At 36.4% G+C, this 18,408-nt stretch overlaps 3 protein-coding genes across 5 annotated transcripts; 2 read left to right on the top strand and 1 right to left on the bottom strand.

Annotated features, from left to right (window-relative positions):
• The first annotated feature begins 751 nt into the window (after positions 1 to 751).
• LOC110738373 (putative disease resistance protein At3g14460) lies at positions 752 to 7,202 on the top strand. Of its 2 annotated transcripts, none has more exons than XM_021918752.1 (3): positions 752 to 2,420; positions 3,543 to 3,663; positions 3,758 to 4,200. In XM_021918752.1, exon 1 carries the CDS (start codon positions 758 to 760, stop codon positions 2,354 to 2,356), a length of 1,599 nt encoding a protein of 532 aa, XP_021774444.1. In that variant the 5' UTR covers positions 752 to 757; the 3' UTR covers positions 2,357 to 2,420; positions 3,543 to 3,663; positions 3,758 to 4,200. The 2 variants fall into 2 exon arrangements, with proteins under 2 accessions (XP_021774444.1, XP_021774443.1); XM_021918751.1 differs by lacking the exon at positions 752 to 2,420 and adding an exon at positions 5,181 to 7,202 and having other exon boundaries at positions 3,548 to 3,663; positions 3,758 to 5,101.
• A 1,606-nt stretch (positions 7,203 to 8,808) lies between these two features.
• Positions 8,809 to 12,789, top strand: LOC110738374. Of its 2 annotated transcripts, XM_021918754.1 has the most exons (3): positions 8,809 to 10,516; positions 10,794 to 10,911; positions 12,696 to 12,789. In XM_021918754.1, the coding sequence occupies exon 1, from the start codon at positions 8,911 to 8,913 to the stop codon at positions 10,444 to 10,446; it is 1,536 nt and encodes a 511-aa protein (XP_021774446.1). In that variant the 5' UTR covers positions 8,809 to 8,910; the 3' UTR covers positions 10,447 to 10,516; positions 10,794 to 10,911; positions 12,696 to 12,789. The 2 variants fall into 2 exon arrangements, with proteins under 2 accessions (XP_021774446.1, XP_021774445.1); XM_021918753.1 differs by lacking the exon at positions 12,696 to 12,789 and having other exon boundaries at positions 10,794 to 11,291.
• Positions 12,346 to 17,211, bottom strand: LOC110738375 (aspartyl protease AED3-like). The gene is made up of 3 exons (XM_021918756.1): positions 16,469 to 17,211; positions 14,594 to 15,068; positions 12,346 to 13,104 (listed from the first exon to the last, which is right to left on the bottom strand). The coding sequence occupies exons 1-3, from the start codon at positions 16,949 to 16,951 to the stop codon at positions 12,749 to 12,751; spliced, it is 1,314 nt and encodes a 437-aa protein (XP_021774448.1). The 5' UTR covers positions 16,952 to 17,211; the 3' UTR covers positions 12,346 to 12,748.
• Positions 17,212 to 18,408: the final 1,197 nt, after the last annotated feature.

The raw sequence follows: 18,408 nt of genomic DNA on the forward strand, positions 1-18,408 counted from the left end.
GTATAATTATTAGTTTTGATTGATTATTACCAAGTGCATTAGTTATATTTGATAGGATTTAAGAGAGAAATTGTGTGGTGAGGTTGGGTAAAAGTAGGATAGAGAAAATATATAACCACAAATTTGTGGTTAGTATTGTGATACATTGATTATTAAATGGATATAAGAGTGATTATAAGTGAGGTGAAAAATTGAGAAATTAATACTAACTCCGTTAATTATTATGTGCAATAAAAGAATATTTTATGTCTCACAAATAATACCCCTTTGTTGCACATATTAATTAACGGAAGTAGTAAAATAAGTAGGGGTGAAAGTTTGGTTTTCGGTTTGGTTTATAGCACAAACCGAAACCTAACCAATCTAATTCGGTTTTTGGATTTTATAAACCAAACTGCACCACTTTACTTCTGAAACCAAACCAAACCAAACCAAACCATATAAATTTCGGTTTCAAAATTTCGGGTTTTCACTTTCTCAAACCGAAAACCGAAATTTTTAATTTTTCAAAACCAAACCGAACCACTTTAGAAAAAAAATCGAACCATATTTCTTATTCGGTTCGGTTTTCGATTCGGCTTGATTTTAGCCCAAATTTGTTTCACCCCTAAAAATAAGTAATAACCACAATGGTTGTGGCAACCATTGGTTTGGTGTAAGTAGAACTTATTAGAGTACGAGTATAAGTTTAAAATTCCACTGCCAAAATGAGACCACACAATTACACAAATGTAAAATGAGACCGCACAAATGTAAAATGGGTCGAACTTGGGTACGAGTATTAAGTTTAAAATTCCTAATAGCGCCATCAACTCCAGTATTTTCAGTTTTCAGTACTTTTTTGAAATTGCTACCCAACTCCATTATTACTCATTCTTCTAATTTGAATTCTATCTCCACTTTCCCAACAATGGCGTCCTCGAAATCATCAACTCTGAAGCTGCTAATGCAGCAGGGTCCTCGACAAGGTGAAACCCTAGAATTCAACTCTAAAGTTCGAATTGGGCGAGTCGTAAAAGGCAACAATCTTACCATCAAAGATCCAGGAATTTCCTCCAAACATCTCATCATCGAATTCAACAAAGAATCTGGAATATGGGAAATCAAAGACCTCGATTCTTCAAATGGTACTATCTTGAACTCCTCTCAACTTAAACCCCTTTCCCCTTTTGAAATTCGTAATGGGGATGAGATTAAATTTGGCGAGCTTACCTCAATTAGGGTTGAAATTGTCCCAATTGAGGAGGAAACCAACAATAGTAGAATTACTAGAAAAAGAAAAGCTGCCATTGATTTGGGAAGTATTAAGGGTTCCAAGTTGGAAATCGGGGATTTGAAGGTTGATGCGAAGAAAGAGGATGAACATGATTGTGGGGTTATGAGTAAGAGGAATACTAGGAGCTCAAAGAGAGGAGAGGTTGAATTTCTGGGTTTAGAACAAGTTATGCTGCCCAAGAGGACTAGGCGTGCCAAGAATGCTGACGGTGTAATACCACCCTTTTCTGTGGTGGAGGAACTTGTGGAAGACAAGGGTTTCGATATGGGTGATTGCAAACACACACGAGGTGGTGGTGGTGGTGGTCGTGGTTGTGGTCGTGGGCGTGGGAGGATAAAGAAGCATAGTATTAGGAGTTTAGATGATGTCCCAGATGCTTTTCCAGAGGCATTAGAAAAGGAAGTTCCTTGTGAAAATTGGATGGATGATAATACAAAGCTGGAGCTTTCTGAACAAGAGGGAGGTGCGCCGTCTTTGAAAGGAGAGAATGCTGCAGATACTCAGCAGGAAAATGGTCAATGTGGCGTAGAGAGTGATGCAACGTTGGATGATCGGAGAATGGAAGCTGCTCAAGATGTTGTTTTGGAAGAGAAAGTGAATCATGAGGTGTTGGGGAAGGAATTGCCGGAACAGGCGGTGAATTCCAGGCACCAACCTTGCGAAAAACAGATGGATGATAAGACAAATGCACAGTTTTCGGAGGGGGTGGTTCTTGATCAGGATGGAGGTGATCAATGTGTGGGAGAGCAGCATTGTGCGGAGGAAGCTGATGGCAATCTGGATGGCGGTTCTCAAGCTGAAGAAAGGGTTTGTAATGGAGTAGAGAGTGATGTAGTGCTGAATGATGGAGGAGTGGAGGAATCAGATATCGAAGAGATTGTTAAAGAGTCAGAGGTCAAGTGTTATGATAGAAGCAAAGATCTTGAGGCCATTAATGTGCCCGACCTGGAAAAGATGACTCTAGCAGAATGGTTTGATTATTTGGAAGTATATTTGCCTAACCAAATTTATGCTGCCACAGATGAGATCATTAAGGACATGCAAAAAAGAGCTAAGCAGTTTGATGAATTCATGTTGTGACAGCAGAACGAGAATAAGAAACTGCCTTTGGCTTTGGAGAAGACAATGACTTAAACAAAATATGGTAAATTCTAAGATCCTTTCCTTAGATATTGATGTACATTTGGTTTCTTGTTAAATTGTTAGTAATTATCAAATGCCTCAGAGCTTTCTTTTGATTTCATCTCTCCTTTTTAATGTTTTAAGTGCTTTGGTAAATGGTATGCTTCTTTGACATGTCAACTTTGTTTATGTGGATGACTAGATTAGATCTTATATGCTTTGTAAGGCATCCAAACCTCTGTAAATATTCTTAAAAATGCTTTGTGCTTTATAATCGCATTTGATTGCTTGTAATCTTTATAAATGCAATGCAACCCCCTAATTAAGAAGAAATAAAGAAAGATTGGTGGACTAAATTATTTTATGAAGGATTTTACGGGAAAAAATGGGATGAGCATATATATCTAACTAAAGAGACATAGCTAAGTGTGTTGGATAAAACTTGTTTATGGATTAGGGAAAAGTTGACCACATAAAAATCTATAAATGCAACAGAGGTTTACATTTTGTAATAATGATTGGGTAGTTTCAGTTGCACTACAAAATACAGTAGATTAATGTAAGAATTAATTGATGAATGTTTGCGGATAACTTATATTTTGGCTGATCAATAATGGAGCATAAAATTGCATTACCATAAAACATAGGGTGTGATGACCAGTAAACTTTCCTTCTATATCCATGAAACTGCTTAAATTCCCAAACAGATTGGTAGGCGCAGTTCACAGCCATATCTTCCATTACCTTGCTCAGGCACTAGAGATGAGTAATTGAATGATGCAAGAATCAACCTATCAAATTTCATCAAGCAAGAATCTGGTGTTATCACTAGATAAGAAATACATAAACAAGTGAGCAGCCTTCGCATTACGGGAATTGGGCATGTGTTCGTTGTAGCTGCCATAGCTCAAAAAGAAAGGATGAGCAGAAAAGTTTTAAAAACTGTGATTTGATTGTATGTCTTTATATTTCATGAAACATAATGGATAACAATTTCTTTTTCATTTTTTTATTCATAAATTTATTTTCAACATTATTTTCGTGAATGTTTTTCATCTTAAAAACAACAATCTTTTACATTCAACCCTTTAATTCATTAGAAACTATAGTCCACTGTAACCGAGCTTGTACTTTCTTATTGCAGCCAAGTATGACTGAATTTGTTGGACTGATTAAAGTAAATGTGGTCAGAGGCACGAATCTTGCTATCCGAGATATGGTATCTAGTGATCCATAAGTCATCCATCCTCTGTTTGGGACAACAAGTAAGAATCTTCCCCTTGTGACTTTATAAGCTCTCCGGTATATTTCTGGCTCTTGCTTTTATATTAAACTAGGTCTTGATGACTCTCCTTGCAGTCAGTGAAGAATCGTGTTATAAAGAACAACCTGAATCCAGTCTGGAATGAAAAGCTGATGCTGTCAATTCCTGACTGTGTGCCACCCTTAAAGTTGGTGAGTTTTTTGTGGAGGAACTACAATGAATAAAACTTATACCATTAAATTTACAGCACACATGTTGTAATTTGACTGCTCATAGCATCTTACTCCATATTATAGTGTCTCAAAGCAGTTTCACTTTCAAGTCTATCAAGCAAAATGTCTTTTGGGTACTCCCTATATCCAGTCATGTAATTATAACTAGCTTGAAAAATAAAAAAAAGCATGTATAATTAGCTTGAAATGGTCAAATTCGTCGAAGTCACTTAATGTTTATTGCTTGAGTGAAGTTCCATTGATTGTTAGGATTGTTGTATGACTTGTATTAACTACTGTATAGAATCCCATGGTGAGAATGATCATCTACTGCATTAACTTGATCTTCCTCCGCCTTTTTCAACTCGTAACGTTGAACTTCGATTGCAAAATGGTCAAAGATATCTTCAATGTTATAAGCTAAATCTTGGAGAATTGAGCCATAACTTGACAGGCTTACTGTGAAACTGCTGCAGCTCAGCATCTTCCAGCAGAGCTTCCAGCCTACTCCTAGTAAGTTGTATCTTCCATTTCTTGATTGTTTTCGGCAGATCAACTCCACCAACCATCTTCAAGAATTGGCTTCCTCCGGTTGACAACAGCTTCTCAAACAACACTTGCAGAAATGCAGACCTCGCCAATGGCCATCCTTGATTGGCTACTAGCAAAATTTGATTTTTATTTTGTTTATGATTTAGCAAAATCTAGTGATTGTAAATGAAATGATTGGTTTATCTTTGTCTGGGATTGGTGGGAAATGAATTATTGATAGCAGGATTAACGGTAGTAGATAGTTGTAAAGTGACCAAATTCTAAATGGGTGTACTCACAAAGGACCAATTATTAGTAGTACTGTCAAAAACCAAACCGAACCGATTCAACCGATCCGAATGAGAACCGAACCGATTAAAAACCGAAAACCGACCCGAACCGCATTTTAGTAAACCCGAAACTGGAGGAAACAAGCAAATGGAAGACATAGGCCATGATTATTTTCATGATCTAGTATCAAGATCATTTTTTGAACCGAGCATAAAGGGATCAGAATATTTCAAAATGCACAGCCTACAAAGTGATTTGGCTCGAGAGGTTGCAGGTAAATTATGCTTAGCAATAAAGGATTGTTCAGTTAATAAAGATTGGTCGAAGGCCTCTTGTAGAGCTCGACATATATCCTTCGCTAAACTAGATGAGCCTGACAGATGCGATGATATGTTTTCCTTAAAGGTCAGCCACTTTCGTACTTTTGCTCATTTTGACAAGCATGTATTTTCTGGTTCTTCAAATCGAGTACTTGATCTTATAGGAATGTTTCAATGCATGAGGGTGCTACTGCTACCTCACATGGAATTTACAATATTTCCAGAATCCATAGGCGATCTTAAGCTCTTACGGCTTCTCAATCTCTCATACAATAATATTGAAGAATTGCCTGATTCCTTAAGCAACCTTGTTAATCTCCAAACTCTGCTGTTGAAAGGTTGTGACAAACTTCAAAAGCTGTTGGAAAATATGAGATGCTTAATCAACCTTCGCCATGTGGATATTGATGGCACCTCTGTTCGTGAGATGCCGTTGGGGATTGGGAATCTGACGAACCTGCAAACATTGAACAATTTTATCATAGGAGCAAATGCACCCATTATAAGAGATTTGAAGAATTTGAATCATCTTAGGGGAAAGCTAACTATAACTGGCTTAGAAAATGTGTTAAGCTCCAATGACGCAAGAGAAGCAAGGCTGCATCAGAAATCAGGTCTTCATGAGCTAGAGATGGTATGGGATTGGGGAAACTTTATTAACGGGGTTGATGACAACACTAGAATAGATGTGCTTGATCAGTTGGAGCCTCACAAATCTATCAAAGTGTTAACTTTGCGGAACTACAAGGGTGTGGCGTTCCCAAGATGGTTGGGAGACCCTTCTTTTACTAAGATGGTTATTATAAAGCTAGTAGGTTGTGAGAGATGTGAATCTTTACCACCACTAGGGAAGCTGCCATCATTGAAGGAGCTTGAGGTTCAAGAAATGCGAGGTCTTAAAGTTGTAGGTTATGATTTTCATGGTGTTAGCTGTTCAAATCCATTTCCGACATTAAGAACTCTGAGGTTTAAGTCTATGACTTCTTGGGAGAGTTGGTTACAGTCATCAGCTGATAACAGGGGATTCTCTTGCCTTCAAGAGCTTTCAATCAAGGATTGTTCATCTCTACAGCAATCTTTACCTTCATGTCTCCCTTTGCTACACACACTTGAGATACAACGTTGCAAGCAACTGTATGACTCTCTTCCAAGCCTCCCTCGACTCCAAACGTTGATAATAGATGATTGTTCATCCCTTGTCAAGGTTGATCAGCTACCTTTGACCCTTCGGCAATTAGTTATCTCTAGTTGCCAGAAACTACAGTTCGTGGAATTCAGGGAATCATATTCTTCTTATGATGAAAAACTTACTCTGGAGGTTCTGGAGGTTGTCAATTGCCAATCTCTGTTAACATTGCTGAGTAAAGATCGCCTCAAAACCCTTGAAGCTCATAGTTCTTTTCCCACTTTAGGATTAACAGAAAGAGGAAATATTTCTTCTTCTGATCTTTCACTATTTGAAGAAGGTTTGAGTCCATCAAAACTTGCTAACCTCACCAAGTTAACAATAAGTGAATGTCCCTATCTCATCTCATTTCCGGAAGATCTTGTTCTCCCTGGCCTACGAAATCTTCTGATATCAGTTTGTCGAAACCTAGAGTCCTTCCCAAATCAAATGCATAACTTCACTTCCCTCCAAGACCTGACTCTTACAAACTGTCCAAAAATCCACTACTTTCCAAAAGGCGGTCTACCCATGAACTTGCTTTCTCTCTACATGGATGGACTCAACATTGAACAACCAATGCAAAAATGGGAGTTGCACAACCTTAATTCTCTTGAAAAGCTCTCAATATCCGATATTGGGTGCTCTTCAAATTCAATATACTCCTTCCCAAATGAGGATATTCGTCTGCCCTCATCATTGACCGGATTAGCCATCAGTGGTTTCATTAATATGAAATCAGTATCTTGCTTAAGTATTCTAAATCTCACTTCCCTCTATGTTAGGGGATGTCCAAAACTTGAATGTTTTGTTGATAATTGTCTTCCTCCTGAACTTAAAGAATTATGGGTTGTTCAGTGTCCTGTGCTGAAACGTCGAATGGATAGGGATCCTCTTCGTCACACTCTATCGTGCATTACTCATCTCCGTTTTTGCTAGTCTTTTGCAGTCCCTGTAATGATAAGGTGATACCATGTGAATATATGACTATCATACATCCCAACTATGCACTTTTTTTCAATGTGTTTTTCAGTGTCTTTCCTACTTTGTCTATTATTCAAGTCTTTTATTTCACTTTATTTTCTTGATTTCAGAGTACTGCATTTCTAGAATGAACAGAATGTAAATTCCAGTCTATGAAACAATATATGACGTCCGGCCTCCGGACTCCAGTCTTTCTTCAGTTTTCCTGCAGTGAAAGCAACTGTGAAGTAAAACTGCTTACTTGTGTAGTTATTATCTACTATATTTTGGGCTTAATTGATTTGATACCGAGTGACGGATTTTCTAAAAAAAGCATCAGAGGAAGAAATACTAGAAGAGTATGGGTATCTAAAAAGTATATATAATCTAGTGTGATATCTCAATTGATACTATATGATTCCTTCAGAAATGATCATTTTGGCATCTGCAGTACTTTTTTATGCAGTATGTATACTATTCTTCAAGCTTAAAGTTGCTTAGAAACATATACTAGCATAAAATTAGGTGGTGGAATTTAAACTTTCGGTTATAGTATTTGCCAAATAAAAGGATTGGAGCCAACTACCACTCAACACCATTCCATTTGGAATCTTGAATATCTAGATGCCTATTAAAATGTGTATATATAGTACGATAATCGAATAAACACTAAAGTATGATTCTATGTTGATAATATGGGTAAGATTCTAGTACCACTAAATGTGGAAAATTTAAATTCCTGACCATCATTTTTATTTTCAAAAGACTAAAAGTAGTCAAATGTGGCCATTACCTACTACCTTTGATTACTATAATGGTTAAGCTTAGCATTTTCATATGAATACATGATACATCCCATCAAACTTACTAAACCGATTAGACGCAAGAATCACTACTATCAATCATACTTGGTTAAAGTCTTTAGACTCATATTTAAAATTGAGATCTATAAACTTTTCATTCCTATTTATTTGACACTTTTTAATAAACGCGTCCTTATTTAATAGACATTTTTTTTTCAATATGATATGACACTTTTTAATAAACGCGTCCTTATTTAATAGACATTTTTTTTCCAATATGATATGGAATTCATCATTTTAATTCGTAATTTTTTTTACCCCACATTTTACCCAGCATTCATTAAATATAATAGAAAAAATTGTACCACCCACTAGCTATGATAAAAAAATAGTAATAATAATTCACTACTACATGCTACACAATAAAATAACAATTCAATTAAATTTTTTTTTTCTTCTTCTTTTTTTTAATCTGTTAGAATGTATCAACTAAATATGTTCAGAGGAAAATAAAATAAAACTCACTCTCTTTCTTCATATCTTATGTGATGTGGTGTCTTTCATTACCTCTTTGTTCATCAAATTTGTGTAAGAGCACGGTAATCTAAGGATAAGGGAGCATATTTCAAAATCCAAAAAATAAATGGACTAAACATATGGAATAAATGCCTATGGAATGCACTTTAAAGGAATTTTCAAACAATTTATTTCCAAAACCAATTGAAAAAATGAATTATGATACAAGTGGAGCAAGAATCCAACTTTTTTTTCCCACCAAAAGAATTATTAGATTATCTCTTGGTTCCGTTCAAAAAAAAAAAAAAAAAAAAAAAAAGATTATCTCTTGGTTCACCTTATATAAAGGGACTAGAACTATGTATGCTATAACTCATCCACTCCATTTCTAACCCAAATTTCTTACCTTACAAATAGTTTTTTTCTAATAATTTGTTTAAGTCATCAATGAAATTATACAAGCCTAGCTATTCCAACCAAACAAACTTCTCTAAATATGAGTACCAAGAACATATAAGCCAATCCATCGAGAAGCCCAGCAACTACTATGCCCATGCCCGAACCGTTCTCCCAAGCCCATCAATTCATGTCCAAGAAGACCATAATGTGATGGGGAATATGACGATGCATGAGGGTCAAGTGGGCATGGGAGAAATGGAGTATGGTTGGTCCAAAAAGCCCAATCAATACTCTAGCCCAGCCCAATACCACCAAGGGCAATCCATGTACCAGGGAGGAGAGCAAAAGGCTTACAATTATGGTGACGGCGGATTCGAAGGTGGTTACGCTAATAAGAACACCGCAATTTCCGGTCCAAAATACTTGAGCCCAATCAAAACAAATCAATCGGGCCGTATGGCACATAAAGAAGAGCATATGATGGGGAATATGGATCAGGGTTGGGGTAACTCGACCCCAAAATTCTCTGGCCCAACCCATGATCAACACTCGGGCCTAGCAATGCATAGCGAGGATCGTACGGTGGGGAAAACGGGTATTGGTTGGGATAACTCCCCCACGAAATTCACTCGAAGTAATCAATCGGGTCTTGGAATGCATAAAAATGAGCATATGATAGAGAATGATGATGAAGTTTGGGCTTATCCGCCCAATAGATTCTCAAACTCAAACCAAATCCATCATGATGATAGTTCGCTCCATAATGAGAACCATATGACTGGAGAAATGGGTCGTGGTTGGGCCAATTCACCAAATAAGTTCTCTAGTCCAACCCAAAATCATCAGGCCAACATGGAAATGCATAACGAGGGGAATTTGATGGGTAATATGGATCAAGGTTGGTCCAACTCACCAAGGAAGTTCTCTAGCCCAACCCAAGCTCATCACTCTGGCCTTGCAACACATAACCAGGATTACATGGGTGGGAACACAAGTCGTCGTGGTTGGACTAACTCACCAGATAAGTTCTCTAGTCCAACCCAACCTCATCACTCAAGCTACGCGGCGGGGAAAGTGGACCATGGTTATGCTAACTCACCCACCAAATACACTGGGCCAAATCACTTTAGTAGCTCCAACAACACCATGTATGGAGAGCGCGAGCAACACGGATGGGCTGATAAGTCCATCAACAGATTTGGGCCAAACCAACTGAACCACTCGGCCCACACCCCATATGGCGACTATGATCACAACGTCGATGAGGGTGTTAATGACATTATGGATGAGATACTAACCAAGTATCCATCCCATAATGTTAGTGGTGGACATGGAGGTAGTTGGGCTGGAAAGCCCAATACCTATGCAAGCCAAAACCAGGCTATGGGCTATGCTGCTCAAGCATTTGCTGGCTCGGGCCAATATGGGAGCACGGCCCAATCCATGTCTAGTTCTAGCTCTAACTACGCGGTAAAAAAAGAGTTAAGTTTAGGATTCTCTGCCAATTGCAACAAGGAAGAATATTCAAGTAATATCAGTGCTAAGAAGTTCGCGGCCAAGATCATGTTTGGTAGAAAAGGGTAGCGAATAGCCGAATATGATAGCAAAGGTGATCAAGAAAGCAGGGTTCAGATTACCAAGGACATTATCAGAGGTAAAAAAAATTCTTCTAAAAACTTGAAATGTTGATGATCTTAATTTGATTACTCCTATAGGAGTATAATTTGTCTTTACGTGTCACGTGTGATATGTGACACAAGCGCGATGCACACACTGCCTTAGTGCACGTACACTCGAGTATAAGATAGATGTGCTAGCAGCCTAGCACCCGAGTGTAATACTAGTAACGTTGATCTTCTATGTGTTGAATTATTTTGATATTGATGTATAAACGTTCATTGATTAATTTGTCCACGAAATGACAATTGCAGGGTTTACCAAGTAGAGAAATCAGCTTGGACAATATAAAATCATACGGAGTATGATATACTAAGAATAAAGACTAGCTATAAGCAAGACTTTGCATTTGTCTAGCTTCTAAACTATCATGTATGTTTTAATTTAATGCTTAGCATTTGTAAAATAATTATGCTTGTTGCTTTAAGCTCTCTTTTTGTATAATGAATTGCTTGTTATATTAGGGGTGATAATTCGGGTAAGCAGGTCGGGTTCGGGTCAAATTTTGGGTCGATTTTGGGTTATGCTTAGAAATTATAAAAAAAAACAAATGTGTAAAACTTAATGTTATTACGAATTATGAAATTTGGGTCAAATTGGGTCGAATTTGGGTTGTTCGGGTTAGGTCGGGTTCGGGTTTTCCTAAGTAACTCCGGGTTGGGTCAGGGATTGCCAGCCCTATATTATGTTATATATCTAAAATATGTATTTACAAACGATTAGGAATTTGAGATGATGTGAAATTTGACCAAGTGGAGATAAATTATACTACCTCCGTTAACATTTATTTGCAACAAAGGGGGTCTGTGCGTACTCCTAGGCAAAATTTATTAAGCATGATTACTGAAAAATAAGGCCAAATGCTTAAGTATTAATCCTACTAAAAAAAAACAATTAAAAGAAAAAAATCATAACCACCGAAACCCAGAACCACAAAACCCAAAACCACCAAAAACCAAAGGAACCACCAAAGCCACTGAAACCCACAACCCAAAATCACCGGAATCCAACGACGAATCAAGCAAAACCACCGACGAACCCTTCAAACCCACCCACAAACCACCAAATCCAACCACAAACCCTTCAAACCCACCCACAAACCACCAAATCCAACCACGAACCCTTCAAACCGACCCACAAACCACCAAATCCAACCATGAACCACCAACGAACCCTTCAAACCCATCCACAAACCACCAATTAAATTCAACCACGAACCACCGATGAACCCTTCAAATCCACCCACAAACCACCAAATCCAACACGAACCACCGAAACCTTTTGACTACCACCAAAACCAACCCCCACGAAACCGGTAAACCCTACCCCGGCCCAAATCCAACAAACTCACCCACGATGCACCCCCACAAACCTGCTAACCTACCCACAAACCATCAAATCCAACCACAAATACAAGCAAACCTCCGACAAATTAAACAACCAGATCTGGAACCCCCTTTAACAAAGGTTTGGAATTTGATGAGAGATGAAGAAAAGGAAATTAGAGATGAAGGAGGAGAGAGAAAGATAATTGGGGAGATGAATTGAGATTAATCTAATTATTAGGATGGGAAAGACTTACATAATTAATTTAGATTAGAGTTATAATGATTTGTAATTATGTGTAGTTTTATGTGTTAATAATTTTTAAATGAGGGTATTTTTGTCATTTTGATAGAAAAAGTTACTAAAATAGGAAAGAAATAAGTTTGTTGCAAATAATAGTTAGAATCTTTTTTGGTAAATGTTGCAAATAACTGTTAACAGGGTAGTATATCCGCCTATCTGCCATAGGCAACGTGATGGTTTTGGACGACCCAATAATTTTTGAAATTAGCTTGGTAAAATGAGACGATTAAGCTTGCTAACGCGTTTAAACAATGACAAATTATAGCAGAGACACATACTATTATCTTCAGACGATCAAGAACCCGTGACAAGAGCAAAACACAAAAGTAGTGATAAAACAAATCCCCTTCATTTTGATGTTTTGCATTCCTCTGCTTGTTTCAGTACTATTTTGTAAATTTGTCCCCCATTTTTGTAACTAACGAAATCGTCACCTTTCAAGTCATGGACTACCTTAGTGAAAATGGATTACGTCCAGGACATAATTTATAACAACACTTACACTAATACATTATGTTTTTTCTCAGGGAATGAACAAGCTTCAACACTCCCAACTTCCTTAAAAAAAAATTTAAAAATTCTAAGTACAAGTTTCACGTGAAATGCCAATCCTATTGTTAGGGACATCATAGACGACCCTGTGGTTCTGTTGCTGCATGTTGGCAATGATATTGAGGGCGGAATTGGGGTTCTCTGGGGCGGCCGCCATTGCGAGGCATGCGATGCTGGTGGAGGTACTACGGAGTAGGAAGTTGTCTTGGTCCAATGTCAAGTCCATGCCATCAAAAACAAAGGTTATGGATGGTATGGTTATTGGTACGCTGTAGCACGTGTCGAACCCGCCTAGGGATGTTACCACTGCCTTCCCCATTCGACGCCTGAACTCGTCCCGCACTGCAGTGTAGGCTGGTAGGGCTAGCCGGGTGTACACCGTGCCTGAAAAATATTATGGTAGAATATAATTGAGCATGGAATTATAAAGCTTGATATTAGATTTTTGTTTGTTTATAAATATCTTTATTTTCATAATGAGTATAATTTTTTATATTTAATAAAAAGTACACATCGAAGAATCTAACAATATTTCACTTGTTATTTTCTAAGGGTTATGTACTTAATAGTAAAAAGTTTAGTAAATATATAATCAAATCAAATTATTACGGGTAATTTCTTAGCCTCAAGTACTTAAAGTCATACGTTATAAAAGACTCTAATCACAATTTAGCACTAAAAAAATTTATTAGAATCTTTTAACACTTTAAATACTTGAGGCTAAAAACTTCCATGTAATAATTTAATTTCGTAGGTATTCATCTTATTGGTACAAAAAAGAATTGAAGTCAATCAGTACTAATCAAAGCCTGAATTCTAATCAGGTTTTTTTTTAAAAAGTATTTTGATAATAAATTCTTTACCAATCAAACACAATTTATTAATTTAATACTAACGAGCAATAAGGTATTATTAGAATCTTTAATGACTCGAATTACTTGAGGCTGAAAATTTCCTATAGCAAATGAAATACTACTTCCGTTATAATTTAATTGAAACAATTCGACATAAAGTGTGAGTATAAATTGTCTAATTGTTGCAAATAATGTAGTAATAAGAAGGTAGTAAAATAGCGGAAATCGTCATAACAAGTAAAAAAAATTAGGACCCATAATCTCATTATTTACATGCACTGAACATGGGCATGGATAAGTGTGGTTGACAAAATAAACATTTGGTGTGGTCACAAAGACAAGTAACTTTTGTGAATAAAATGGTGGTGTTCCTGCAAAATATTTTGGCCTTAAGTAAATTTGGGGATGACTATGCACTAAAATTGAGAAGAATTGAAGTGAGAGACTAAGAGATCTAGATATTAGCGTTACAGTACAAGCATCTAAGGATGATGCCTTTCACGGGTGTGCTTCTGTTTTCCACTTTACTGATAGTGGCAGCAGCTGCACCATAATTTTAATTTGTAGGACATGGAAGGAAGAAACTGTTTTTTTTTCCAAAGGGTGATGCAAGCACTGTTATGTGGTGCCTACACCCCGGTATTAGTTTTGATTACGACCCCGTTACAATGTAACAAAGAAAAGCACGTGTTTGGAGATGGAGTTTCATTAATACGGTAATGAACATAGTATTCTGTATTCTTTACCATTCTTCCTACGAATTTTGACCGTTATTGATGGTTGACAAATTGTCGTGTACTAAAATTTACTATTCCTGTTCCTAATTAATGTTGAAATAATGTAAAAAGTCAAAATAATACATCTATTGAAAAGCAAATATAATACTACCCCCATTTTATATTTTTTACAACTTTGGAATATTTTATATCTCATAAATAATATCCCAAAGTGGCGACAAAATATGAAGCGGAGGTAGTATATATTTGTTATGCTTAGTGTTAAATAGTTAGTTTACTTACCGGAATCAATAACGGTGCCAGCGCCGTTGTTTGGGTTGAAGGCCAAAGCTTCGGGTGGAATGGCAACGGTTTTACTCCCTACTTTGATTGCTTTCAAGTTAACATAGTAAAGGGAAGGCCTCTTTGGGTTCTTAAGCAATGGTGTGTAATGGATTTTTTTAGGCTGGGCTACGGGGCCGAGTTTCATGGATCCAGAGAAATTGGATGACCTAAAGCTGGGCAAGCAGTAGGAAAATGTGGATTGGTAAAGGTTTTGGGTTTGAGAAAGGAGTGACAATGGGCCTCGTCCAAGGCCCAATAGTCCTTGTGGTGGGACCGACGCCCCGGTTGTCTTTTGGATGCAACCAAAGACATAGCCTGGGATAGGGTCCCGGGCTAGGGCGATGGTGTCTTGTGCAAGAGTGGCCGCTAGGGTGGAACCGCCATAGGTCTGGTTGTAGGTGCACAAGTTTTGGACACAGACGGGGTTTGTTACCTGAAGAACAAGTAAAACATAGTTAAAATTTTGTACAAGTAGTGCAATTGACATGGAACATTATTAATACTTCAATTCTTGCACAAAGAATAGATACCACAAAAGTATTGATGTACGTACTTCGTATTATTTCTCTTATAGTGAATTATGAGTATTAGTCAAGTACAAAATGTGATGTAACATATTGCTTATTTGCCTTGTAAGAAATGCATAATTATAGTACTGAAATTACATTTTTTTTATCTTTTATCTTGGCATATATAATGGTCTCATTATACACAGTAGAAACCTCAATCAATTAGACTTATAAAAGAAAACATCCACATAATATTCGAACCACAACAGGTGGACAATGAGGCTAGGTACGTAATCATAGTAGGAAGGTGAGAGATCTAACATTGAGCTCTCACTTAATTCTATACTATTCAAGAATATTTTACAAAACTTTTTTTTTTTAATTATTTTTTTATTTTAACTCCCCGCTAATCATATGAATATTTATTTGAAATTCAAATAAATCACTACAATTAGCGTACTAAAGGTCAAAAGCTAAACCCAAATAGCAAATTTTGTTTTTTTTAGGGGTGTGGCTAGTTTAGATTAATATTATGACATCCATACCTAATAATTATGAAAGTTACTTTGCCTTTCACTATCTTATTATGTACAAAGTGATACTTTTATCCAACATAAAAAGAGCAACTAGATTTACAACTTTTTTATTCACAATTTCTAATCATGATGGTATATTCAATTTCATAAATGTCTTCTACCTTTTTAAAGTATTTGGAGTATACCACAAATGGTACATTTATAAATGACTTCCCAAAATAATATCAAGCCTAATTTCTAAGTGTGGTAAGTAAAAGTAATATCGAAATCATATTACTGTTAATGATACCAAAATCAAGAAAATATTAAAAAGTTGTTCAATGAATGATAAAGTTTTATATTCTAATATAATTCCTTGATAAATGACTGATAATAAAATGTAGCCAAACATTTAAAAATTAAACGATAGGTATTTAACACACGATATGTTTGTTACGTTTTGCCTAAATTGTGCCATTATTTCAACAACTAATCCTGACCTCAAATTAAGATAAGTTCGTCATAAAACTAACAGAAAATCTATAAAGGTCGACAATAATATATGCATTGTTGCAATAACTATCCATCTAATACATTTTCTATCTTTAAGAATACATGATAAAATTAAATATAATTTAATCGGTATAATTAATATTTAATTTTAATTAGTTATTCATATTATTACTTTTAGTCATCTTCTTGTATGTCTATTGTTTAAGTCAACTCTTGAAAAGTTTAGTGTCTATCTGGCTAAAGCAGATGTCGTAAGCATTTAAATCAATATGACGGAAAAGAAGAAGAGAAAGTACCTGTTGACACTGAGATGTGCCACAAGCAACGCCTTTAAAAGAAGTGGATTTTTCGGTAGAAAAAAGGGAAGAACCACAATTAGTGCAACCACTACAAGGCAACCAAGAACCATCATTACTTGTATCAAATGCCATAAGAAATGTCTGAGCAGGAGTCCCAACCTTCACCCTTACAATGTAGGTTGGGCTCTGGATCAGCTGTCGAGCCCACGCCACGGGAGCGATCGACTTCCGTGCCACGAGGCTCGACAAGTATTGTAACCGAGCCTTGTCCTCAATAAAAGTTTGGATCACACTTTCTTCCCATGACATTTTCTTGGGTTTAAAGGGTGAGCATGGGCTTGATACATGGAAGACCTTTAGGGTTGACCCCTTGTCTTCTGGGAGGTTACATGAGTGATCGAGTTGGCCGAGGCCGAGTCGAGTGAGGGAGAGGAGTTGGAGAAGGAGGAAGAAGAGGGGTGTGAAGTGGAGGTGTTTCATGGTTGCGAGCTATGTGTTTTTGCTAGCTTTGTTTGATGTAAGATGATAAAAGAGGGGTTGAGAGTTAAAGAGTATATATAGTGATGTAATGTGGGATGGAAGTGAGTGAGTGACTTAAGTGAGAGTGTGTGAAGTGGGTGTTGTGTAGTGTGTGAAGTGGGTGTTGTGTAGTGTGTGATAACAGTCTGTATTCCATTTTCTATGCTCATACTTTTAGTCATAGTTGCAAGAGTATGTCCAAATTCTAATTTGTACGTTGTATGTTACTCCGTATTATATAAAGAATTAAAGGTGTTGTCTATGGGCGACTTCATCATGTGTCACCTTCCTTTATTGTAAAAATACGTACTCTTTCAGTCAAAATAAATAAACATTCCATGCAATGTTAGTAACTTAATAATGAGATGAAAGTGAAGTTTTTGGATTGGTAAGTTGCTTTTGAGTTCAATTCTGTCTCTATTTCGTATTAAAAGTTAACAATGATAACGAATTAATTAAGAGTAAACTACACACGTGAAGAACTATGTTAAGATTTCGTGCGAACGAAAATGTATGTTATGTATTGTTGGACATTGAAAATGCATGAGAAGAAATAATAACCACCTTAAACTTAGTTACTTCATATTAACTACGTATAATAGAGGATAATGTTAAGATTTCGTATAAACTATGTACATAATGAATTTAAGATTTGTCAGACATTGAAAAAGCTTGAGAAGAGAAAATAATAACCACTTAATAAGCTTAACTTCTCCGTTCCACAAATATTACAACATATAGGGAATGTATTAATTTTAAGAAGATTAGAAATATCGAAGTAAGCCCGCATCATTGAGCAAGTATATGTAGATAAGAAAACGTTATAATAAAAATGAAATTTGTAAAAAATATAAACGTTATAATAAAAATGAAATTTGTAAAAAATATATACATTGCAATATTTATGCAATGGAGGAAGTATATATTTGGATTGCCTTTTGGTTTTGATAGATCAAAGTTTTTGGCTAAATTCATCGGTTGCACATTTGCACCATGTGTCCATGTTAGTAGCACAATAATCTTTAGTGTCTTGTAATCTTGTGCAACTACACACATACAGTGATACAGCTGACATGGCATTACTTTCAGTCTTTGAGAGTTTGTAAAACAACAAAGAATTTTCTTATCACCTTCCCCTGTTTTTTTACCAAATTTTGTCCCTGATTTATTTAGATGTGACTGTCTAATTGTAATTTCTGGTTATACGCTGATCTTTTACAATAGCTCCAACAAATTTGTAGCATGGGCGCAAAACTATGCGGTTAAGCACGTCGTATAATTGCTTGGGCACTGCGGCCGAATACACCGAAATACAAAATCTAGAAATGGTATGGAAAATACTTTCAATAATTTTGCAATCTCATCAACATATATATCACAAAACTATGAGATTTAGGTGGTGGAATAATGGTATCACG

The sequence above is a fragment of the Chenopodium quinoa genome, unplaced genomic scaffold (assembly GCF_001683475.1).
Source record: "Chenopodium quinoa cultivar QQ74 unplaced genomic scaffold, ASM168347v1, whole genome shotgun sequence".
In the NCBI taxonomy this organism is placed as follows: domain Eukaryota; kingdom Viridiplantae; phylum Streptophyta; class Magnoliopsida; order Caryophyllales; family Amaranthaceae; genus Chenopodium; species Chenopodium quinoa.